Consider the following 26395-nt stretch of genomic DNA (forward strand, 5'->3'; position numbering starts at 1 on the left):
TTTAAGAAGAGACTGGACAGCCACTTGTCTAGAATGGTATAGGCAGGGTCTCCTACTTGAGCAGGGGGTTGCACTAGAAGACCCCAAGCTCCCTTCCAACTCTATTATTCTGTTATCTCCTCCTGTTATTATCTATCATTAAACCTACAAAGCCAGGAGCATCCAGATGATAGACGGTGCAGAGGGCCAATAGCGCAGGTGTCTTCAACAGTCACACTTTTTAGTTGTCACCTGGTCGGTGCTACGTCTATCAAAATTAAAGCCATGGTGGTGCAGTGGTTAGAATGCAGTATTGCAGGCTAACTCTGCATTCCAACAGCCAGGAGTTCGATCCTGACCAGCTCAAGGTTGACTCGGCCTTCCATCCTTCCGAGGTCGATCAAATGAGGACGCAGATTGTTGGGGGCAACAGGCTGATTCTGTAAACCGCTTAGAGAGGGCTGTGAAGCACTGTGAAGCGGTATATAAGTCTAAGTGCTATTGCTATTGCCCTTCCTTCCTTCCTTCCTTCCTTCCTTCCTTCCTTCCTTCCTTCCTTTCCTGAACAGCTCAAGGTTGACTCGGCCTTCCATCCTTCCAAGGTGGGTAAAATGAGGACCCAGATTGTTGGGGGCAAGAGGCTGACTCTGTAAACCGCTTAGAGAGGGGCTATAAAGCACTGTGAAGCGGTATATAAGTCTAAGTGCTATTGCTATTGCCCTCCCTCCCTCCCTCCCTTCCTTTCCTTTCCTTTCCTTTCCTTCCTTCCTTCCTTCCCTGACCAGCTCAAGGTTGACTCGGCCTTCCATCCTTCCGAGGTCGATCAAATGAGGACCCAGATTGTTGGGGGCAACAAGCTGACTCTGTAAACTGCTTAGAGAGGACTGTAAAGCGCTATGAAGCGATATATAAGTCTAAGTATTATTGCTATTGCTATCACTCAGAGGCACCAGTAATAACCATGCAGCTGGTGAAGAAGCAAACAGACCTGTCCAGGGCAGCCCTCTGGGACCTTATACATTTTAGAAAGAGTTGTTTGCAGGTTAAAACCCAATTCCACACAACCTCTCTTCCTCTTATCCAATAAACAATCCTTGTCAAATGCAACGGAGGGACATTTTTTTTTTCTTAGCCTAGCTTGCCCGAGTAATCCCAGTTGGTTGCTGCTAACCTCTCAGGAGCAAAATGAACACCCCGCTACGGAATCCAAAGTGACAGAGGAAAGCTCATTTGAGCCAGCAGCTCATCCTGGAAAAAGTGAACTCAGAGACTCACTGAGATGCTGTTTCCTTTCATCTCTTATTTTGGAATTAACAATGGGAATGTAGAGGAAGAGAGCTGCCTAGGTCTACAGTGGCAAGGAATCGGAAAGAACCTGATAGACGTGTTTTACTCAAAGGCATCAGCTTTTTGTAAGCTGCAACCAGGCTCCTTCTGGCTGTAAATAATGGGACTGTATCTCATGCTAATAAAAATTTAAAGCACCAAGTAGCACGCCTGCCGTCTATTTCACTAGCGGCTAGAACCGTATGAAGATGTTATTTCTTTTTAATTGCCGAAGGTCTTTAAACTGTTAGATCTATTCAAGTTTTTTTTTATATAGAAGGGCATCCTGATTTGTTGATTAAAGAAACATTCAATCTTTCAGTTGATAAATATAGTGAAGTAAGTGGAAGGGTTTTTCAAACTCAGTCAGGCCAAACCTAATCACCATACGATGACAATGTTGGATTGACAAATAACAATCACAATTTCCTGACTGGTTTATGTTTAAACATAAATTAAACATATATTTAAGAATGTTTAAACATTCTTAAATATAGTAACACGTCTGCAAATTCTAGTGTGACGTCTCCTATGGCTCGTTGCTGGCTTAGGGGGCCTGACTCTTGATACAACCTGTGTACATACATAGACACTACATATACATATATATATATATACACACACACTAAAGTCTATTTCTATTACTTTCTGACAGTGAGGATAATCAGCCAGTGGAACAGCTTACCCCCAGAAATCGTGGGTGCTCCATCACTGGAGATTTTTAAGAGGAGACTGGACATTCACCTGTGTGAGTTGATACAGGTTCTCCTGCTTGAGCAGGGGGCTGGACTAGAAGACCTCTAAGATCCCTTCCAGATTCTATTCTATTCTATTCTAATTCTATTCTATTCCTGTTCTGTTCCGTTCCATTCCATTCCATTCTGCATTCCATTCTATTCTATTCTATTCTATTCTATTCTATTCTCATTCCATTAATTCTATTCTATTCTATTCTATTCTATTCTATTCTATTCTATTCTATTCTATTCTATTCTATTCTATTCTATTCTATTCTGTTCTGTTCCGTTCCGTTCTGTTCCATTCCATTCTGCATTCCATTCCATTCTCTATTCCATTCCATTCCTTATTCTATTCTATTCTATTCTATTCTATTCTATTCTATTCTATTCTATTCTATTCTATTCCATCCACTCCACTTATTCTATTCTATTCTATTCTATTCTATTCTATTCTATTCTATTCTATTCTATTCTATTCTATTCTATTCTATTCCTGTTCTATTCTATTCTATTCTATTCTATTCTATTCTATTCTATTCTATTATTTCATTGAAGATACGGTAATAATGAAACAGCAGAAAGCTGACAGGTAAAAATAAAAGGCAAAGAGGCCACAGTGAACATTATCCTTCAAATATGGCATTACCTAGCTACCAAGCACAACTTCCCCAGATAGAATCCCTAGGAAATTGGCGGAAGGAATAAAAAAAACAAGTTAATTTTGAGGAATGGCTGCTTACGCGCAATGTGTGACCTCAAGTTCACGTGGCTTGCATTTCTCTCTTCAGCTTGATGGGATTTCATTTCCTGTTATTATTCTATTTCTGGGTTGACTACAGAAAGTGTTCCAAATGCAAAGGCAGGATACAAATTAAGCCAGGCTGAAATGGCTCCCTATTCCATTGAACTTGACACGTGCCGCTTATTATATAAAATATACCCGCTGCATATTATAGCTCCAGTGACTCTTTTTTCTGACCAGTTTTGTCAAAATCAGGCGAGAACCATTTAGCTTTTAATCTCCCTGACCCAGGCACTGCTACTGGGAAGGAGCAGTTAAGGAATGTAATGGATCAGATAATATTTTCAGGGTTTTATTTTGTATGCCTCCGGCCTATGAATCAGCAAAAAGTAAACAATTTTATGCCCAAACCATTTAAAAAAAAAACCCCACTAACATTCGTTGGACCCATTTGTTTCTTTGAATGGCTAATTCCAATTTCCATAGACGTCTACTATTTTGATGAAAGAATATATCAATCCTATATAAATGGGTGAAAGGCTGCAGAGTCAGAAAACCCTGGAATAATTATTTTTGCTTAGACGGTCAGAAAAAAATGACAAGCCTTTCTCTTTAATAAAGCACTACCGTGTACTTGGGCACTCTGTCGACTTTCTGCAAAACTGTATGGGATTTTTGTCATTCAAGGATTGTTAAGTGAACACTACCTGTGTGTTCTTAGGAACTCGTCATGTCAAATTTTTTAGCTGTTGAATGAATTTGAACAAAATTAACCACAAACTCGTTCCCCCAAATGGAGATCATTAGGGGTCTAAAATGCATGGATCCAGAGGGTTTACAGAGTCTGTGGGATTTCAGACTCAATATATAACAATATATATATTGTTTTGTATATGTATGTATGTATGTATGTATGTATGTATAACAGAAATATAACAAAATCTCTATATGAGAAACCATAAAAAAAAGAAATGGGCTCAAAAGAGAATGAACAAGAATTCCGACAAACACAGGAAAGAATGTGGATCAAATACACAAAGCCGTTCCCAGTTAGCACATTAGTGTAACATCCTGTTGTAGATTTTGTCTATCCCAAAATAGCTTTGTGGTTGCTGGTATCCCTGTACAATTATGTTTATCCTACGTGCTCATTTTAAGCAATTTCTGATCCGCAAGATGAGTGTAAGATTAGGAACATGATGCGATCATGTTTGATGACCCTTACAAAAAAATGTGAAAGGACTAAGGGTTTAAAACATCAACACTGGAGAAGCCCCTTTCACAAGTTGTGCTACCTTTCCTTCAACCTGCACCCAAAAAATGAGCGGCAAAGTGATAGCCTTTTAACACTGATAGCAGTCTTCCAGTATCTCAGGGGCTGCCACAAAGAAGAGGGAGTCAAGCTGTTCTCCAAGGCGTCTGAAGGCAGGACAAGAAGCAACGGATGGAAACTAACCAAGGAGAGAAGCAACCTAGAACTAAGGAGAAACTTCCTGACAGTGAGGACAATTAACCAGTGGAACAACCTGCCTCCAGAAGCGGTGAATGCTCCAATACTGGAGGTTTTTAAGAAGAGACTGGACAGCCATTTGTCTGAAATGGTATAGGGTTTCCTGCCTGAGCAGGGGGTTGGACTAGATGACCTCCAAGATCCCTTCCAACTTTACCATTATTATTATTATTATTATTATTATTATTATTATTATTATTATTATTATTATTATTATTATTATTATTATCCTGATAGACCCATTTGCCACAAAACGTGCCTGGGCACGCTCAGCCAGAGAAGATCACAAGTAAGCTCACACTTTTACAAAGGTAGATGTAAAGTAGCCTTTTCTAACCAAGAGATGGTGCTAAAGAACAACCAATGAACCCTCTTCTCTCTTTCTTAAATGCACAATGACGGTAACCGCCTCCCTCGCATCCACATCACTCTTTGTAGCCTGAATGATAAAACTTAACACTTTTCCCACTCCGCTTCAATTGTGTCTGATTCTCAGAGATTGCCTGGCAAGTCCCTACAGTTTCCTTGGCACTCCTTTTTCAGACGTGGTTTGCGCCATTCCCCTCTTCTTAGGGCTGAGAGAAAGTGACTGGCCAAAGATCACCTAGCTCAGGGCCCCCCAACCTTCCTGGCGAGGAAGGGTGGGGGGGAAGAGGGGATGGTTCTGTGTGAGCAGCCGGCAAGTGCGCGCACACGCAGCTCCAATTGTGCCAGTGGCGTGCAAACGCACCTGCTGCTCACTTTAACGGACCACGCACATGCACACGCTCCCCGATGCTTGTACAAGTGAAATTGCGTGTGCGTGCACATGCGCTCGCCGGTCGTTTTTCCGCAGCCTGGTTGCAAAACCCCTCATGGGGTCCACAGTCCACAGGTTGGGGACCCCTGACCTAGCTGGTTTCATGCCAAAGATAGAGCTAGAACGGATACCCTCCCAGTTTCCAGGCTGATGCCTTAACCACGTCAAGCTGACTTTCAAAACACACAACGCTTTAACTATAAACTGACATCCATGTGCAATGCTCGTTCTTCTAATTTTATTGGCAAAGCTCCATTACCTGCCATAGAAAAATGGGTAGGACGCCTTGTGTCTTGTGTAGACAGCACAGAACTGCCTTACTGTAGGTTACAGAATTTGACACAACCCACCCCACACCCCACAGGCCGGTGTGGGGCCAGGCCTCATCTTCAACCTGCTGGCTGGAGAATTCTGGGAGTTGAAGTCCACACCTTTTAAAGTTGACTGGGGGAATTCTGGGACTACTGGCTAGGGAATTCTGGGCGTTGAAGTCCACACCTTTTAAAGTGGTTGAGGTTTTGTCTCTCCCAGCATGCTTTCCCTGACTTCACCTCAGGAAAAAGTCACTAGTTCCCATTGTCCTTTAGAATATGTTCCAAGATTCCCAGTGTCTCAGCAAGAATTCTAAAGATTTGAACAGCATTCAGCCCACTCCTTTAGCAGTTTAACAATCTGACTTTCAATGAATGCTTCATAAATAACCATGGATTAGCTCAGCAGCAAATGCTTTAAACCAGGCTGATGTTAGTCATCTGTACGCACAAGACTGTAGTTTCTCCAAAGGCCTTCGGTTCCCCACAGCCACTTCTAATACATATGAAAGCTAACAGGCTCCTACTTCCCACAGATAGTATGAATACCTTAGCTGTAATCTTTTACGACAGTATTACTCAGTTGGAAACCTGGCCTATGGTTTCTGTTTTCATAGCCCGAGGCAGCCCTTACGAAGGGTTTGCTCCTGAGTGGCTGAGTAGCTACTATCCAAATGGAATGAATCCAACTGCCCTTTGCCAGCTTGGAAACAAAACTGCAATCCCGTTTCCCTCTTGGCAGTACAATGAGATCCCCTACTCAGCTCTGAAGTATAAGCTTACCCCAAAAGCTTTTGAATTTCACGCCCACTCAGAATTACAGGTGGGAGCTTTGCATCTTGGGATTCTGCCAGGATTTCCCATGCAAAACACTGGGAGGACGTAGCGCGGATGGAAAGTCAACAAGACGGGGCTTCGCGACGGCTAAACTCCCGCTTTTGAGTCAACAAAAGTTGACTCTCTCAACTTCTGAGAGCCAGTATGTCTAGTGGTGAAGGCACTAGGCTACAAACTAGGAGACTGGGAGTTCTAGTCCTGCCTGAGGCATGAAAGCCCACTGGGTGACTTTGGGTCAATCACCAGGAGACTGGGAGTTCTAGTCCTGCCTTAGGCATGAAAGCTGGCTAGGTGACTTTGGGTCAATCACCAGGAGACTGGGAGGTCTAGTCCTGCCTGAGGCATGAAAGCCCACTGGGTGACTTTGGGTCAATCACCAGGAGACTGGGAGCTCTAGTCCTGCCTGAGGCATGAAAGCTGGCTAGGTGACTTTGGGTCAACAAACCAGGAGACAGTGAGTTCTAGTCCTGCCTTGGGCATGAAAGCTGGCTAGGTGACTTTGGATCAATCACCAGGAGACTGGGAGTTCTAGTCCTGCCTGAGGCATGAAAGCCCACTGGGTGACTTTGGGTCAATCACCAGGAGACTGGGAGTTCTAGTCCTGCCTGAGGCATGAAAGCTGGCTAGGTGACTTTGGGTCAACAAACCAGGAGACAGTGAGTTCTAGTCCTGCCTTAGGCATGAAAGCTGGCTAGGTGACTTTGGATCAATCACCAGGAGACTGGGAGTTCTAGTCCTGCCTTAGGCATGAAAGCTGGCTAGGTGACTTTGGGTCAATCACCAGGAGACTGGGAGGTCTAGTCCTGCCTTAGGCATGAAAGCCCACTGGGTGACTTTGGGTCAATCACCAGGAGACTGGGAGTTCTAGTCCTGCCTTAGGCATGAAAGCCCACTGGGTGACTTTGGGTCAATCACCAGGAGACTGGGAGTTCTAGTCCTGCCTTAGGCATGAAAGCTGGCTAGGTGACTTTGGGTCAATCACCAGGAGACTGGGAGTTCTAGTCCTGCCTGAGGCATGAAAGCCCACTGGGTGACTTTGGGTCAATCACCAGGAGACTGGGAGTTCTAGTCCTGCCTTAAGCATGAAAGATAGCTAGGTGACTTTGGGCCAGTCACTCTCTGTCAGCCCACGTCACCTCACAGGGTTTTGTTGTGGGGAAAATAGGAGAAGGAGTTTTGTGTGTTGGCCACCTTGAGTTATTAGTAAAAATAATAAAAGTGAGATATAAACAAACCAACCAACCAACCATCCCTTTTATTGCAAAAGTCCATTTCGCACCTGGGATTTCTGTGCTGCAGGAAAGAAATGATCAAGCTTGAATTGAAGAGCACTGTTTTAAGTCATCCATTCATAGGAAAGAATTGGGAATTAGGCTGGTGACAAGATCTAGCTCTCGTTTTCCCTTTGACATATTTCCTACTGGAACCGTTGACGTTTCAAGAGCAAGTGAATAGGCACAGGGTTCCCTTCTACTACACTGTGAGCTCTCTGTCACTAGGAGACAGTTCCCAATCTTTGAGTTCTGTGATTCCCTATCATTTCTTCCCATTCAACCCAATTCAACCCATTCAACCCAATCACCTAAATAGGAGCCAGCCGTGTGCTGCAGCTGCCAAAAAGTCCAACACAGTGCTGGGCTGCATTAACAGAGGGATAGAATCAAGATCAGGTGAAGTATTAATACCACTTTACAAGGCCTTGGTAAGGCCACACTTGGAATACGGCATCCAGTTTTGGTCACCGCGATGTAAAAAGGATGCTGAGACTCTAGAAAGAGTACAGAGAAGAGCAACAAAGATGATTAGGGGACTGGAGGCTAAAACATATAAGGAACGGCTGCTGGAATTGGGTATGTCTAGTTCAACGAAGAGAAGGACGACGGGGGACATGATAGCAGTGTTCCAGTATCTCAGGGGCTGCCCCAAAGAAGAGGGAGTCAAGCTATTCTCCAAAGCGCCTGAAGGCAGGACAAAAAGCAACGGGTGGAAACTCATCAAGGAGAGAAGCAACCTAGAACTAAGGAGAAACTTCCTGACAGTGAGAACAATTAACCAGTGGAACAACCTGCATCCAGAAGCGGTGAATGCTCCAACACTGGAAGTTTTTAAGAAGAGACTGGACAGCCATTTGTCCGAAATGGTATAGGGTTTCCTGCCTGAGCAAGGGGTTGGACTCGATGACCTCCAAGATCCCTTCCAATTTTACTATTATTATTATTATTATTAACCCACCTACCTGCTTTTACAGATGCCAGACACGAGGGAAAGGAGGAGGCTGATCAGCACACAGGCAGGGACCGACACCTGTTTCAACAGTTCTACGATAATGCTGGCCTCCACCCCTTCCGACTGCCAGTGGGTGAGCCTGATGGGGCCCTCGTGGTACTGGTCCTTCATGAACAGCAATTTGCTTTTTCCAACACTGTCAAACACAGCAGCCAGCTTGGAAGCATCGGCTGCCTTTTGATCGGAAGGGACCCCGGGCTTGTTGGGAGGATGAAGCTGCGAGAGCATCACTTTGCGCTGGTCGTAATAGATCACGATGGTTTCTTCGGCATCTCTGCTACTGATGGATTCCTTCCAGTTGGCCACACAGTTCCAAAACCTGCTGCCTTTTTGCCTGCTGAGCTGGACCCAGGGGCCCTGGGAAAAGATGGTGCCCAGGTCTTCCAGGAACCTTTGCAAATTCTCTTTTTCTTGGCTGTTAGTCCAGGAACCCAACACCGACAGTTGGACTTGGGTGGCGTGTTGCATTTTGGAGAGATACTGCTTCACCTGACCGGGAATCAAAGGGAAATGGATGACAGCCAGGATAACGATGGAGTTCTGTTCTGGAATCCATCGTCCAATCAGAAGGCCACTCTCGGCCGAAGCGCAGCAAAGAGGGAAAAAGACTTTAAACGCCATGATGCGGAAATCTGAAATCTGTGAAGTCCTAGAGAAGAAACAGAAAAACAAAATAAACGAGCTGCTTCTGAATTCACGCACTGACTGGAGCAAATTAAGAGATTAAGCCTTAAACTGAAGGAAATGCTTTTGTTGCCGGTTCGGTAGACTGTATGTGACAGGAGAACAGCTGGATTATTCAAAAACTGGAAGGATTACAAAAGATCAAAAGAAAAGAACCCTAAAGTCTTATGATTTGGTTATGTTTAGCTGGAAGTAACACTAACAACTCCCAAAATATAAATGGCCCACGCACAAAAGTTGGGCCAGAGTTTTCTATTGCTCTGCAGCTCAGAATTTTGTCTGGAAAATTAAGGCAGACTATTTCACTTAAACAGGAAAATCTCCCTAATTAAATGTGGAACAGATTGCTACGTGCCCTGGTGAACTTTTCTTTACTGAGTATTCAAGCATAGGTTAAATATGAGAGCCGGGTTGTGGCAGACAACTACAATACTGGATTACAGTGCTGGATACAGTCCAGGAGGTTGTGAGTTCGAGTCCTTCCTTAGACAAATCACTCGGTGATTTTGAGCCAGTCACTCTGTCTCAATCCAGCCCACTTTACAAGGGTGTTTGTGGGCAAAAGAGGAGGCAGGAACATTATGTACACTTTCTTGAGTTGTACAAAAATAAAAGATGGAATATAAATAGAATAAATAGGTTAGGCAGCCATCTCTCAGTTTATCACCCATTACAAAGGGGAGCTAAAGGCTCTCGCAATGATTATTATTTTTTTCTCCAACTACGAAATGCGGATAGAGAAAGTGGCATTTCTTTGTACAGCTGCCATGGGAACAATTAAGTTAATTAATTAGATGATTAAACTAACAAGCACAAGGACCGCCACAGCGGATTAGATTAATAAATCGGCTCAAAAGCTAGTTGCAAATTTATGGTTCAGAACTGGGGTTCTCCGAAAGAAAGAACTGTGTGGTCTAATTAAAAAGCAAGCATTTCAGCTGAGATGTTAAGTCAAATCCTGGTTTTACTCCAAAGGCATTTAAAATCAGGATGCTGAGGTCGCCCTCAAAAACAAGGAACACAGGTTCCTTTCTAAACCCCAGCATAATGTGGGGTGTTGTGTACCCACATTTTTGCAGTTAAAAGATAATTAAGTTCTTAATGGGAAGTTTCTATAGAGTGTCCAGCTGGAGTACCCAGCATTGAGCTGTGGTGGCACAGTGGTTAGAATGCAGTATTGCAGGCTGACTCTGCCAACTGCCAGGAGTTCGATCCTGACCGGCTCAATGTTGATTCAGTCTTCTATCCTTCCGAGGTGGGTAAAATGAGGACCCAGATTATTAGGGGGCAATACGCTGACTCTGTTAGGAGGTAATATGCTTAGAGAGGGCTGTAAAGCACTGTGAAGCGGTATATAAGTCAAAGTGCTATTGCTATTTAATCTTACAGGGCTCCAGTGTCTTTAGCAATAGCCTTCCACCCCACTTCCACCCCCCCAAAATAGTAGTTTAAGCTCTTTCATGATCACCAACTTAATTTCATCAATACAGTCCTACAGAGAAGGCACAAAGCAGCAGTCAAAAAATTCCCCAAGGCTAGCTTTTGTACTCTCCTAGTTTTAGCAGCAATCCAGTATTTTCGCTATTCCTGTTGCTGCTTCTTGCTGGGAGATCCAGCAGCTGGAATATATAGACTATTTAGCCAGGACAAGATCACGTTGCCTGGGATGCGCAATGAGGAGACTAGTCTACATTGCACCCACTACATTATATAGGTTTAGCCACCCCAGTAAACTGCTCATATATAATTTAATTTTATACAAAATTGTATTCAACACTCATGCTGTGTGTTTTTAAAATAGTGTGTTTTATATTTTAAGACATTGTACGTGCTGTTTTTGATGCCGTGTTCTGTTACACTATATAGGTAGTCCTCGGCTTATAACATTTCATTTAGTGACTGTCTGAAGTTACAGCACTGAGAAAAATGACTTAAGACCATCGTTCACACGACCACTGCAGCATCCCCACGGTCACATGACCAATATTCAGATGTTTGGCAACTGGTTCCTATTTATGACGGTCGTAGGTTCCCGGGGTTATATGCTTTTGCAACCTTCTGACAAGCAAAGTCAGTGGGGGAAGCCAGATTCACTTAGCAACCGTGTTACTGACCTATCAAATGCAGTGATTCACTAAACAACATTTTGGGCTGAAATGTGGTCATAAGTCAAGGACTACCTGTAAAAAATAAATAAAATAAGCAGCAGTCCAGCACCAGTGCACTTAGCAAGTCACGCTGAGAGAGAGAGAGAGAATGAGAGAGGGAGGGAGAGGGAGAGAGAGAGAGGGAGGGAGAGAGAAAGAGGGAGAGGGAGAGAGAGAGAGAGAGAGGGAGAGAGAGAGAGAGAGAGAGAGAGAGAGAGAGAGAGAGAGAGAGAGAGAGAGAGAGAGAGAGAGAGAGAAGGCACAAAGGAGGGAAAATACCACTTTATTTGGATTCTTCACCCCAATCTTTCTGTTTTCACTATAAAATCCAAGGTGACCTCAAAACATGTGACGCGTGACCTTGGAACTAACAACTTCCTATCTTTTTAAGTAACTTAATAAACATTAAACTCAAACATTACAGTAAACAAGACCAGTTTACATCATCCAGCGTCTGCTGTCCTTCAGCACTTTTCCAAGGTTGCCATGCAAAAACCCTTGGGCTGTGTCCTCCGCGACAGGTCCAATTAGCAGAATGTAAATGTTGGGTTACAGCAGGTAGATTGGAAAGAATATTCTGCAGAAAAGGAAGTCTCTGCTGACTTTTCTGCTCAAATAAAGTACAGCTGATCCCTGACATTTTGCACTGGAAAAGGGGCGATTCATTTGCATCGAAAATGCCTTGACTTATCCAGAAAAAAGAAAAAAAAGTCAGCCTGTCAAATGGTGTTGCAGGAGACAATGTCTGTTTCTGGATGAATTCCCAGTCTCTTGAGGCAGAAAAGTGGTGTCTGGTTGATGCATGCTCTTTATCAGTGTATGGAGTTTATAAGAAGAGAAGGCTTACAGTTCCTGGGATGGGGTTATTTTCTCATCAGCCCTTTCATTTAGGAATGTGGGGCAGTTGTCGGTGTGGGTAAAGGTTAGGGGTCAATTGATCTCCTGGCTTAGGAGGAAGAAATAGGAATAAGAGTCATGGTGTAGTAACATTCCCATCGGCAACTAGAGCTTCCAAGACAGAAAGTTATTGGGGGGGAATGGACATTTGACACATTTGTGTTTTACAAAACTGTTTCCTGCCAAGTCTGCAACAGGACTATTTTTCTGTAAAATATTGGTACTTAAGCATATTGGTTCTTAAGCATGTGAGCATTAATGTTAGTGGTTAATTCTATCCAAGCCTAACCCATATTTACTGCACTGAATCCCCCAGTCTCCTTTTTTTTCTAGCTATAACACATATACGCAAGGAGAAAGTGAGCGAGCGAACAGATAAAAACCAGTCACTGTTCACGAAGTCTTATTGTAGAAATGCCTCGATTCCACCTTATTAGAAAAAAACAAGGAACTGGATATCTTACATTTTGCTGGTAATGTGTGAGCTTTAAAAATTTAAATAAGTAATAATGCTCAAAGAGGGAGCATTGACAAAATGCATAGAAAAAGAGAAAATTGTTGCAAAAAATGCAAACAAATGTGAGAGAATAATAGGACCAGAACATACTGTATTAGGAAACCACAGAACAATTTCTTAGCCCTGAAAAGTTTGAGACTTTGTTTCTCAATGTAGATTTTTCTAGAGTAGCCAGAAAGATCAGTGATAGCCAGGCTAGATTTAATGGTTAGATAGCGAGGCCTTAATTTTTACTACAGCATTCAAACAATAGTACATAACACATTTCCCCAATAATGTGAAGATTATTAATGTGGGCAGAAATCTCTATAGGTTGACAGCTACTCAATTTTAAAGCTCAATCATTGGCTAATTCCTTACATTAATGACCCATATTAGATGTTGCCACTTGCCTTTGTTTCCTCTTATGTTTCTCCAATAATATTTCATTAAATATGCCACATGACATTGTACTAGGTGTTTTGAGATATTTTCCAATAAAATGACAGCATGTTTGCATCATTCATCATCTTTTAAATGTTAGTTTTTTTAAAAAAAACCTGTTGAGACAGAAGACAGCTGGAAGATGCTCGGTTTTGGGGATACCATTAGCCATTCCCTGTCATTTGCTTACACCTCAGACCAAGTAACTACAACTCTAACAGTTATAACTTCAAATTACTGGAGTGGAATCATGGAGACAAAACAAAATGGTATAGAACAGCAAAAGTCATGCTGTGTTTAGCTGTAGTTTTTTTTAAAAAATGGTTCCCAATGAAGAATTATCAATTCCTAATAATAATAAAAATTATAAGGGGAGAAGATAACAAAAATGCAAAGACCTGCAAATAGAAATAGAAAGACTGTGGCAAAAGAAAGCAAAGGTAGTACCAACAGTCATAGGCACCTTGATTGCAATTCTGAAACAACTGGAGCACCACTTGAACACCATTGGCATTGACAAAATCACCACCAATTGCAAAAGGCAGTTTTATTCAGAGCAGCTTACATCCTGCGACAATACCTTTAACACCATCAAACATTGACATCTATCTATCCCAGGTCCTTAGGAAGGACTCAATAGGTGGATAAAATGGCCAAATCCAGTCTGAATATCTGGCCAACTATGCGACAAACTATAACAGATGTGTTGGGAACAACCCCAAAAATATCTCAAGCACCACTGAACATCAATGCCACTGACAAAATTATCATTGATTGCTAAAGGCAGCTTTACTCGGAACAGGTTACACACCCTGTGACAAGACCTTTAACACCATTAAACAACATCTGCCTATCCCAGGTCTTTGAGAAGGACTCAATAGGTGGATAAAAATGTCAAATATAGTCTAAACTTCTGGCTGATTGTGCTACAAACCATAATAAGTGAAGTTTTTTTAAAAAGTAAAAGGAAAGGTTTTTAAAAAGCTAAAGGGAAGTTGAGCAGATCTGAAGGATAATATTTTATCCCTTACTTAGTAGTTGAAGAATGGACATCTGTGAGGAGTCCATTTGCCTAACCTTCATACAGGGAAGACATTAATAGAGTCCTGACTGTTGGACCAGGGTGCTTGGAGGACCCCTAGATGGTTCCCCCCCCAAAGAAGCAAGCCCAATAATGCTCAGCTAAAGACCCCACCCCAAATATCCTCCCCAAAGACTCCATGCCAAAGGCTCTTCCCTGAAGACCCTACCCCAAACATCGTCCCCAAAAGATCCTCTCCCCCAAAGAACCCAGTTCAAAAATCCACCCCAAATACCCTCCACAAACAATGTCCTCCAAAGATGCCAGGACAGAGACCCCTACCCCAAATATCTCCCCCAAAGATCCGCCCCAAACACTCCACACCAAAGACTTTCTCTCCCCAAGACAGCAATCCCAAGCATCTTCCCCCAAAAGACCCCACCCCATTTTGGCTTAACCCAAGGCAGACCCCAGCCCTTTTGCAATCTTCCCTTACAGAGTCTCTTCCGACCAACAGGCGACTCTCCTCGCCCACCTGCTGCCCATGAAGGCGCTTCCAGGACTCAACTCGGGAACCCTGGGTGGCCCAATTCACACAACCCCCTCCCCCACCACCCCTGGGTTTGATGCCTGGGACAGGCGCCCCACCCACCGGGGTTCTACGCCGGTGAAAGGCCCACAATCCCAGAGGGACCCCTCCCATCGTGGTCTATTCAGCAAACTCGGTTTAAGCGTGCCTGTGCAGGGACGCTAGGCCAAAAAAGGGCTACCGTGTCCCCCTTTGCCCCCGTTTCAGGGAAGAGCTCTCCCGTCTGTTCCCCAAACTTACCCCCCGCTCGGTTTTGCTGCCCCCAGAAACGCGGAAGAGGGAGAAAAAAGCCCGCGCCGCTTGACATTCAACTCACTTCCGGGTGCTACTGGCCGGTTTCTAGGAGACGCGGTCCGCCCCTTCAGAAACGTCCGTGACGTCCTTGCCTAATAGCCTTCCGGCGACCTCCCGCGCTCGCCTACATTGAGTTCCGCCTCGCCGCGCTTCTCTTTGGCGAAAAGAGACACCCCTTTTCCCCCCGCAATTCATGCTTTTTTGAAACCGACCCAGCTATTTATTTCAGATTTTTTACTACTCCTTCTTCGCTCTCACCAGCAGTTCGACCTATTTTTATGGCCAAAAAAGCTGCTCTTTTAGTTTTGTTCAATGAGGAGTCTTCCTCCCCCCCGCTTTTATTGTTATTGTTTGACAATATCAATAACAATAAAGTTAAACAATAACAATAATAAAAAGTTAAACCGTAACAATAAAGGCGGGTCGTTCTTCTGCAAATGCTGAGCTTCCCACACGTTGCCCCTCGGAAACAAATCCACTGAAAGCAAATGAAGAAGTGGAAGTTTGTGCCTTTTGGAGACAGTCAAATGCAGTGTTTCTCAAATTTGGCACCTTGAAGAGGTGTGGACTACAACTCCCAGAATCCCACAGTCAGCACAAGGTCGCTGGCTGGGGAATTCTGGGAGTTCAAGTCCACAGTCAAGTTTCAGAAAGACTGAAATAGAAGACCAGTAACATAAAAGCCGTACTAGATCAGTCAAATTGGTTAAAAAAAAAAATCTGAAAATTCTCAAAGATGTTTTCTTATATCCTGTTAAAACATTTTACTTTACATTTTTTTACCATAGATAAAGTAAAAAACAAACTGTGACTTTGTTCTAAAGCAACTTGGTTTTGGCTTCAACAATCTTTTGTAGCTTATTAAATTCACATACGCATTAATTACACCCATGCACACAACCATAGAATAGAACTTGCAAGTTTATCCTTGTACAGCATGTAATTAGATGCCACAATACAAACACCACAGCCACAAAATTTCACTAACCATCTACACACATATGAAACGCGGTTTGTTTAGATCAGGCATGAATTTGGCTTTTGTTTCATACTGACCTGATTAAATGTACAGTAATGCAGAAAGTGGAAGGTCTGGTAGCGAGGTTTCAAATTGCCAAATGGTCTCTCCTTACTGCAGTAAGAACATTTCCTCCGCAAAGTGAAATTAACTGTCCACACCCTGGGCAGAACACACAGCTTCCTTTCAACGCAAGGTCTGCATCTTCCATTTTCCTGATAAGCTTCATGCCATCTCAACTGATATCTCAGTAAGGATTCGCCTTGTCTGCTTCCAAAACGTTTTGTTGGAAGCTGATAACTCTACAAAATGGCTCAGAATCTTCCCATACGCAATTCCCTCTTTAATATCTGTCTTTGATCCTGTGACCATATGTCTTTTATTATAAAAAGACAGACCTTCATTACAGAAAGTTATCCTTTAGATTTGTTGATTATTATTTATTATTTATTTTTCAAAAACTCACTTTTGCCCTTTACTGTGGTCATTTTACTGGACAAATGGTTCTGTGTAATGGGCAGTCTGACTGCAGAAATCCTTTTTAATCCTTGCTCCTTATAACTTCACGGCTTATTAAGCTTTTTATTTTTATTAGAATATGCATTTTTGTAAAGGTTTTCTTGGTTTTGCTCTCGAATTTTCCTTTGTAAGGCAAAGTTATAAACAAATATTGCTTTTATACTTATCTACCTCTTTCAGATTTGCTCCTTCTTCAAGTTTGCCCTTAATTTTTTTTTGCAAGAAAATATGCTTACTATACTTTTGGGAGAAAACAAAATGTTAGCAGTGTACTTATATCAAAACTTTGCTGGGCGGAAGCATTGAATCTTTGGGATGAAAGAAAAAAACTTTTCTTTATATCAGCTAGATTCATATTATATTAACTTTTGTTTGTATGTTTAAATTTATATAGCTGCCTATCTCACTTGTGAGACTCTATGCAGTTTACAAGTCAAAATCAGCAAAAAATAAACTGGCATAAATAAAATGAAAAACAATTAAAACAACAAATCAACAGATAAAAACACAGAAGAATATCTTACACACTTACAAACAATGCAGCCACTTTCAGCCTTACTATATTTATTTATGCTTCAGTGCTGGCTTAGTCAAACAAGTGGCTTACAATACAACTCTTACAATATTTTTTTTAACAAAATACAGGTATGATGCAAATCAGATTCATGGCTGGCTGAGGCATTCTGGGAGTTGAAGTCCACTCATCTGAAAACTGTCAAGGTTGAGAAACATTGTGTCAAGCTTGAGGCCCACATATGATATTGCCACCATTATTGCTTCTCAGCTTGCCAACGCACTAGGGGGGGAGGAGAGGGAAAAAAGAAATGCAGGCTCCAGACAACAAAAAGTCAGCCTGTGTGAACCAAGGACGTTTCAGCAGGTGCTGGCCAACACAGAGAGACACTTTCTCATAACAATAATTTGACACTCGATTGGACCATGTGACCTGCACTAATAAGCGGAGGGAGGATTCTATACTTTAATTATAGTGGTTTGCACGGGAAATAACCAGAGCTGGTTTTGCTTTCATCTGTGCCAAAATGATGTACTCAATAAAGTTTTGCATTAAGAAATTGGATTGTCTCGATGGTGCTTGCTCAGTTGGGTTCGTCAGTCGGAACCTAAAAGCTAAAAATTGGGCATGCTCTCTCTTTCCAGGTCAAAATACTCTCATCAGTGTCATGTTAAAAAAAAAATAGTCTGCTTATCACCCACCCTCATTCCCCCATGGTCTGTTTCTTCTGACATTTCTCTTACTACAAAAAAGTCCATTAAGGGAGAAAAAGTTAATTATTGGACAAATTGTCCATTTAGCACCAATTTCAGATTCTCCCCTTTTGGGTGCCATTTGTTGAAGTTGCTTTCTTTGTTTGGGCTGGGTCTTCTCTACGACAAAGGAAGCGCTGCACATTATATTTCCTCACTAGAGTAGGTTGATATACTGTTGGACAAGTGAATGCAGATTTGATGAGGTAATCTGGCAAAGATTACCTCATCTTTGTAACACCGGTAGTTCTCGACTTTCAACCATTTGTTTAGGGAATGCTCAAAGTTACAACGGCACTGAAAAAAGTGACTTATGACCATTTTCCACACTTATGACATTTGCAGCATCCCCCGTGGTCACGTGATCAAAATTCGGGTGCTTGGCAACTAGTTCATATTTATAACGGTCGCAGCATCCAAGGGGGGAGTGTCATGTGATCCCCTTTTGCGACCTTCTGACAAGCAAAGTCAATGGGGGAAGCCAGATTCACTTAATAACCATGTTACTAACTTAACCACTGCAGTGACTCACTTAACAACTGTGGCATGAAAGGTCGTGAAATGGGTCAAAATTCACTTAACAACCATCTCAGTTAGCAACAGAAAGTTTGGGCTCAATTGTGGTAAATTGAGGACCACCTGTGTAGAGGACAGTGGAGGATCCTATCCTGCCTTCCCTCGAGGTGAATAATTTGGATTGTCCCCCGGTATAATGTCAGGATTGTAACTGGGCCTCACACGATATCTGAAGACTTTGACATCGTTGTCCCCACTATCAGTGACCAAAAGGGACCCCTCGGTGGAACAGGCAACGCCTGTCGGTCTCAGAAGACCTTTAGACACCAGACAGATTGGAGAACCGTTCTTCGGAAACAGATGTACTTTCTGACGCTGTTCGTCGGCAACTATAATATTGCCTTCCTTATCGGCACAGATCCCAGCAGGGTTGCCAAACTGGTGTCCGTATTTGCTGCTGATGGAGGAAACCAACTTGTGGCCACTGTCGAAGAGCTTGACTTCGCCACATTCTTCACTCACTGCAAACCCTCCCTCGGGGATCATGCACACGTAGCGTGGCCCGCTTAAGTTGGAGACAGAATGAGCGCTCTGCATCTTGAAAGCTCGGTCCAGGGCGAAGGTGTGGACTTTTCCTTCGGTGTAGTCAGCCACCAGTATCCTTCCCGAGGCTTCAACTGCAATCCCTCTGGGGGAGCAAAATTTCCCAATTCTTAGCCATTCCCCCTTGGAGAACGTGGAGCGGTCATTGAAGATGTGGACGGTTCCATTCAACATGTCTGTGACAGCCACCATCCCAGCTCTGGTGATGGTCACGTCCTCGGGTAAAAAAAACGCCTTCTTCCATTCCACACAGGAGATGGACCGAAACGCCTGGCCAGAGCGATTAAGAATGTCGACTCTGGGTGCGTTCTCAGTAGTAAGGTAGACCACTCCATCTGGGGAGCAGTGAATTCCACACACTGGTCCATACTGGCTCCGGTTGGGATTTGAGATCCTCCGAATCAGCTCGTCTTGCCGATAATAAAGGTGGTTTTTGATATTGTCGAGGTCATGGCAGATGACCCTAGCTTTCTCCACCAGTTGGTGAACTTGGTGGTCAGTCACCATGCCCATGCCTGGATGGTTGGTCAGGAGAGGACTAGCTTTCTGAAAAGTGGAATCTGATTTGACTTGGAGGGTGTAAACGGTCTTCAGAAGTTTCTCCTTGCGTTGCGTGTCTTCCAGGGTATAATCCATCCTTTAAAAAAAAAACCAACACAAAAACCATCAACACAACCATCATACAGTCTGGGAAGGGTTTCACGGGTGGGGGGGAGATATTTCTGAAGACTACATTGAGAGTGGGTAGAGGGCACAGTTGTAGAGGCAAAAGATTCCAAATAAATGAAATTTTCCACTAAGATGGAATGTACTTAAAGCCGAAGGGGTCTTTGGTGTTCTCAGAGCTTGGTTGTTTTCTTGCAGATCTTTCATTACTAATTAGGTAGCATTATCAGTGCTAGAAGGGAGAGGGGGTTGCTTCCTGTTTATATGCTCCCTGTTAAGGCAAGCCACTTGAATATGAACAGGGAGCAAACCCCACTCCCTTCTAGCACTGATGATGTTACCTAGATTGATAATGAAACGTCTGCAAGAAAACAACCAAGGTCAGAGAGCACCAAGGACCCCACAGTCATCGTCCTCCTCCTCCTCCTCCTCCTCCTCCTCCTCTCCACAGACCCCACTTCCTTCTAGGACTGATGATGTTCCCTAGATGGCTAATGAAACATCTGCAAGGAAACAACCAAGCTCAGAGAGAGCACCAAGGATCCCACAGTTCAACAAATATCCCCTTCTATCATTACTTAAAACTAACCCATCATCCCTCCTCCGCTTCCTATCCTTGGCCTTTACTTACTGGATAGAATCTGAAACCTAAGCTAGCATACAGGTAGTCCTTGACTTATAGCTCTTTGTACAGCCAGTACCCAAAGTTACCATGCTTGCTGCTGAAAAAAAATGATTTAGAAATGGTCTTGGCATTTATGACCATCGCAGCATCTCTGCCGTCACACACAATTCAACTGCTTGGCAACAGTTGGGCTTTTAGGAAAGTTGCAGCACCCAGCAGTCACATGATCACCCTTTGGGATCTACTCTGCAGACTTCTGACGCGCAAACTCAAGGGAGAAGCCAGCAGGGAGCGTCACAAGTCACGATCCTGTGAGGCTCCACTTAACGACTGTGCCACTTAACAACAAAATTCCCAGTGCTTATTACAGACATACGTCAGGGATCACCTGGACAATTGTCCTAAAATCTAAGTGATTCCCATGCTGGTGAACAGCCTTTCTTCACTACCCTTTTACCATCTGCACAAGACCAGTTTGAGGAATTAGAGAAGGATTTTACACAAGCGGGCTTCACACCCAACAATACCATTGTGTATGCGATCACCCTGTTGCCCACCTCTTCCAACAAGAGTTTCAAAAAGCAAGTAGCCCAACTTTAACCAAGCAAGCATTCCCAGTTTCATTTACCTGTGGTCCAAGTAGAATAAATAATGTTCTGCTCTTTACCTTCCAACAGCAGGTTAGAAGGATCTGTTTCTTGTAATACACTGGTGAAATTAGTCACCTAGGGCTTTGTTGTTAGTGACAGGAATTTCCTTTGCTGACCAACACTTGTGTCAATAGGATAGTTTTACCCTGTAAACACAAAGACGCCCACATGAAATACAAAACACAAGGCTCCTTTATTGCGTTTCGGCAGTCTAAGGTGGAAATGGTAAATGGAATTACATTAGCTGCCTAGTATCAATCTACTATTCTATGCCAGATCTTTAAGGTTATAATATAGAAGCTAGGTTCAGACTTTTAAGTGTCTTGGGCAAACTCAACTTTTCTGCCTCATAAATCAGGGTTGTTGTTTTTTTGCCTTAGTATGATATAGGAACCATGATAGAAATAGGACGAGAAGCAATGGATGGAAACTGATCAAGGAGAGAAGCAACCTAGAACTAAGGAGAAACTTCCTGGCAGTTAGAACAATTAACCAGTGGAACAACCTGCCTCCAGAAGCGGTGAATGCTCCAACACTGGAAGTTTTTAAGAAGAGACTGGACAGCCATTTGTCTGAAATGGTATAAGGTTTCCTGCCTGAGCAGGGGGTTGAACTTGATGACTTCCAAGGTCCCTTCCAACTTTATTATTATTATTATTATTATTATTATTATTATTATTATTATTATTATTATTATTATTATTATTATTATTATGTGTGGGGTCCGGCCTCTTTCTCACAAAAGTATTTCTGTCCCCAGTGTTCAGATATATAAATCTGCAAAAACTTTATTAGAGGAAGAACCCACTAGTAGAACATAGAATAACAGAATTGGAAGGGACCGACCCCCCTGCTCAAACAGGAGATCCCTTACCATTTCAGAGAAATGGCTGCCCAATCTCTTAAAAACTTCCAGTATTGGAGCATCCACAACTTCTGGAGGCAAGCTGTCCCATTGACCGATTGTTCTCACTGTCAGGAAATTTCTGCTTAATTCTAGGTTGCTTCTCTCCTTGATTAGTTTCCATCCATTGTTTCTTGTCTTGCCTTCTGGTGTGTTTTGGGCCAATAGGTTGACTCCTCCCTGTTCCCTGTGAGCTCTTTTAGTACTGGAAAATGGCTATCATATCATTTGTAGTTCTTCTCTTCGTTAGACTAGACATACCTGAGTGGGATCCAAGAAGCCTTGATTCAAGTTCTTCCCATTATTATAAACTTCAGTAGCTGCCTTGGGCCACTTTCTCCCCCAGCGTAGCTTAGCAGCAAGGGCCATGTGGTCAAGAAGAAGCAGGATTGTGGTCCAGATGGACGGATGGGACTTTCACAATGATCAATGAGAAAGTAAAGTAATAAGTAATAATTTGATCCCCGCTGCCTGGTGGGTCATAACCCAGGAACTGGCAGAAAGCCAAATTGGGAGCTTCTTGTGGACACCCAGAAAGCTAAGGGGCCATCTGGTGACTTCTAAACAGGCTGGGACAAGTCCATCTCTGGAAAGGTGAAAGAATGCCTGAGGTGTTCTTGATATGTTTATCTCAGTGATTAAACTCACAACAACTGTACAAAAGGTCAGAGTTGGTTGCCGAGTGCCATTGTTTTCATAAAACAAGGAGGAAGCAGAATAAAAATACAGCTTCTCACCTGCTTCCTGGATCTCCAGATGAGGCCTCTCAACTTACCTGTTGGGTTGAATTACTGAATTCTTACAATAAAACCAGTTTCGGACGGAAGCCTTCAGCTCCGTGCCCAGTGGTGAAGATCTGAGACTGAACTTCACACATCATTTTAAGCCATAACGTGGTTTGGTTGCAATGCCTAAGCTCCACTTTTGCATCTTGTAAACCCTGGTTGACGGATTAGCAGGTATGATAAACAAGGCTATTTGTGTTTATTCATATTAATGCATTAATATTAACGGTTCAACCAACCATGCATTGACAACCGTGCCATCTTTTAAGTCAGCTTCTCTCAGCCTGGGCTTTCCTGTCGCCTTCGGACTGCAGCGTCAATAATTTTTTGCTGGTGTGCCTTTTGGCAATGCCAGATGGGAATTCTTGGTATTGTAGTCCAAAGCTCATATGTTGGTGTTGGTGTTGTTAATTGCGAAGTCGTGTCCGACCTATCGCGACCCCATGGACAACGTTCCTCCAGGTCTTCCTGTCCTCCACCATCTTCTGGAGTCCATTGAAGTTCACGCCTACTGCTTAATAATAATAATAAAGTTGGAAGGGACCTTGGAGGTCATCGAGTCCAACCCCCTGCCCAGGCAGGAACCCTACACCATTTCAGACAAACGGCTGTCCAGTCTCTTCTTAAAAACTTCCAGTGTTGGAGCATTCACCACTGTCGTCCCCTTCTTCTCTTGCCCTCCATCTTTCCCAGCATCAGGCTCTTCTCCAGTGAGTCCTTCCTTCTCATTAGGTGGCCAAAGGACTTGAGTTTCAACTTCAGGATCTGGCCTTCTAAAGAGCAGTCGGGGTTGATCTCCTCTAGGACTGACCGGTTTGATCGCCTTGCAGTCCAGGGGACTCGCAGAAGTCTTCTCCAGCACCATAGTTCAAAGGCCTCAATTTTGTTGTTGTTGTTAGTTGCGAAGTCGTGTCCGACCCATCACAATCCCATGGACAACGTTCCTCCAGGCCTTCCTGTCCTCTGCCATCTTCTGGAGTCCCTTTAAGCTCACGCCTCCTGCTTCAGTGACTCCATCCAGCCACCTCCTTCTCTGTTGTCCCCTTCTTCTCTTGCCCTCCATCTTTCCCAGCATCGGGCTCTTCTCCAGGGAGTCCTTCCTTCTCGTTAGGTGGCCAAAGTACTTGAGTTTCAACTTCAGGATCTGGCCTTCTAAAGAGCAGTCGGGGTTGATCTCCTCTAGGACTGACCGGTTTGAACGCCTTGCAGTATAGAAGATGCCTTTTTGAGATTTATTTATTTTTGAGAATTATTTTTAATTTGTAACTAGATGCTTTAGAGGACCGGATTCAACAAGGCTTCAGGTCATCAATAATGGTTTACAAACTATCTGGATTGTAGCTAGGCCAAACCACAAACCAACCAACCATGTTTTGGGCAAAACACGCTGTGCAAATTCCAGGTGAATGCTTTGTTGCAGTTTCATCGGATGAGCACTAGATGGGGCTGCCCAGCCAAACAATCAAAGAGAAATAATTGGCCTACAATTATTCTTCTCCAGGATGAGGATATTTCTGGAACAAAAACCTCTTCTCTGTCATTTGTATTTTAAAATTAGAAAACTTGCACAAAGCTGAATGTCTATTAAGCCTGCCAGGCATGAAAGAGTTTAATTTGGAAACTAGGAGGAAACAGCTCCCTTCCAAAGGAAGGATAATCAACAATCCAACAAATGGATTAATATATATGCCTCCCAAAATCCCTTGTTGAGAAGGGCGAAACCAGTCAATCAATCAATCAATCAATCAATCAATCAATCAATCAATCAATCAATCAATCAAATAAAATTAAGCAGAAGGGTCATTTCCAAACATACACCAAATCCATAGGTCAATTTTTCTCAAACCTTGGCAATTTTCAGATGAATGGGCTTCAACTCCCAGAATTCCCTAGCTAACAGGCTAGGGAACTCTGGGAGTTGAAGTTCCTTCATCGCTAGCTTGTTGGCTAGGGAATTCTGGGACCTGAAGTCCCCACTTCTTCCAGGTGACAAACTCTGTTACAGGTTTTACAAAGCTTTTCTCATATTCGTGCGAAGTCAACACCCATTGCTAAACTGCAATGGGGTTTACTTGACATCCGTGCATACATGCGTAAACCATGGCGGCGGCCTTTGTTGTAAATCCAGCCAACTGCACCTTGTTCAAACAACCTAATTAAAACCAACAATGGTTTTGCACTGTTGAAGGAAAAGTCTTCATCATGGTTCAGTCCAGTCCAGTCCAGCACGCTGGGAGTTGAGTCCACAAGTCATAAAAGGGCCAAGTTTGAAGACTCCTGCTCTAGGATTTTAGAAGAAGGCTTGGTGGCGATGATCCTGCTGTTTTCAGTCTCCTCATCGCAGGGAGAGCTTTCCTATCAAGCCTGCAAATTTTCAGTTAACCACTAGATGGGGCTAAAGAGTTAGACGTTTCCGTACCTCTGAGCTGCGCTCTTGTGGCGCTCTGAAGTCCTGCAGCTCTTGGTGCAGCAGGACTGCGAGAGTTTGGAAAGCCGGTTTGATTCCCTTGTTCAGGCACAGACTTACCCTGGGCTGTGTTGGCTGCAGAATCTGAGAAGAGCAATTTCCTTAGCAGCAGAAGGTGGCCGCCATGGACGAAGAGGCACAAAGCAAAAGCAGGCGAGGTGACTTTGCAGGCTTCGGAGCAAAGCAGTCTTCCATCTTCGCTCACCTGAGACCAACCCAGATGCCTATCAACCCTCCAGAAGGCTGGCTATCAGATGCCTTCAGGTTGACCAAACCACCGTGTAATGGGCTGGCGCTGGAGAGAGCTGGGTGCCCGCGGGGCCTGATGAGAGGCAGGATAAGAGCCTGCGAGTTCTTCGACCCCTATTCCATTATTTCAGCGTAAAGCTAAACGCCTTTGCCTTTTGAACTTGGGAATCTTGTTGCCCTCGTTCACTCGCTGCCCTCCACCCTGCAGCCCGCAGCGTCACAACAATTCTCTCCCTTTCGCCTCATTTTACCTCCCTGCCAGCTATGTTCTGGCTGTTCTGGGTAGCTTTTTTTTTTTTTGTCCTTTTGTTCCAGTTAAGAACAAGCACGCCAGACGTGCTTACTGACATCAGCCGTTGACCTTGACAAAACACAACTTACAAGCCATATTTCCAAGTTGGAAGTATTCTACAGTCAGCATTACAAGCAATCCTCAACTTACAACAATTCGTTTAGCAACTGTTTGAAGTTATAATAGCTCTGAAAAGAGTGACTTATGATTGGTCCTTGCACTTGCAATCGTCACGGCAGAATAGAGCGGGAAGGGACCACTGTCAGGAAGTTTCTCCTTAATTCCAGGTTGCTTCTCTCTTTGTTCAGTTTCCAATCATTATTTCTTGTCCTGCTTTGGAGAATAACGTGACCCCCTCATCTTTGTGGCAGCCCTTCAAATACTGGAACGCTGCTATCATGTCTCCCCTGTTTCTTCTTTTCTTTAGACTAGCCAAACCCAAGTCCTGCAGCCGTTCTTCGTATGTTTTAGTCTCTTCTCTGAATTTTTTTTCCAAACTCTCAACATCTTTTTTGTGATATGATGATCAAAATTGGCTCTTCTCTGAATTTTTTCCAAACTCTCAACATCTTTTTTGTGATATGATGACCAAAATTGGCTGCAGCATCCCAGGATCATTTGTTCCCCATTTGCGACCTTACAACTGTTCATTTAGTGGCCAAAATTACAACCGCACCCCCCAAAAAGTGGCTTATGGCTGATTTTTTTACACTTACGCCCGTTGCAGCCGTCC

General features: G+C 43.4%; 2 protein-coding genes across 2 annotated transcripts in view; both read right to left on the reverse strand.

Annotated features, from left to right (window-relative positions):
* Nucleotides 1-9151, reverse strand: part of PIGQ (phosphatidylinositol glycan anchor biosynthesis class Q) — a 28460-nt gene extending 19309 nt beyond the window's left edge. The window contains exon 1 of the mRNA XM_015819197.1: nt 8481-9151. Within this exon, the coding sequence (XP_015674683.1) occupies nt 8481-9151 (671 nt within the window). The remainder of the gene's footprint in view (nt 1-8480) is intronic.
* A 9394-nt stretch (nt 9152-18545) lies between these two features.
* On the reverse strand, nt 18546-19033 carry NHLRC4 (NHL repeat containing 4). The gene has a single exon (XM_015819198.2). It carries the CDS (start codon nt 19016-19018, stop codon nt 18569-18571), a length of 450 nt encoding a protein of 149 aa, XP_015674684.1. The 5' UTR covers nt 19019-19033; the 3' UTR covers nt 18546-18568.
* Nucleotides 19034-26395: the final 7362 nt, after the last annotated feature.

This window comes from Protobothrops mucrosquamatus, unplaced genomic scaffold (genome assembly GCF_001527695.2).
Source record: "Protobothrops mucrosquamatus isolate PMUCROS unplaced genomic scaffold, P.Mucros_1.0 scaffold873, whole genome shotgun sequence".
In the NCBI taxonomy this organism is placed as follows: Eukaryota; Metazoa; Chordata; class Lepidosauria; order Squamata; family Viperidae; genus Protobothrops; species Protobothrops mucrosquamatus.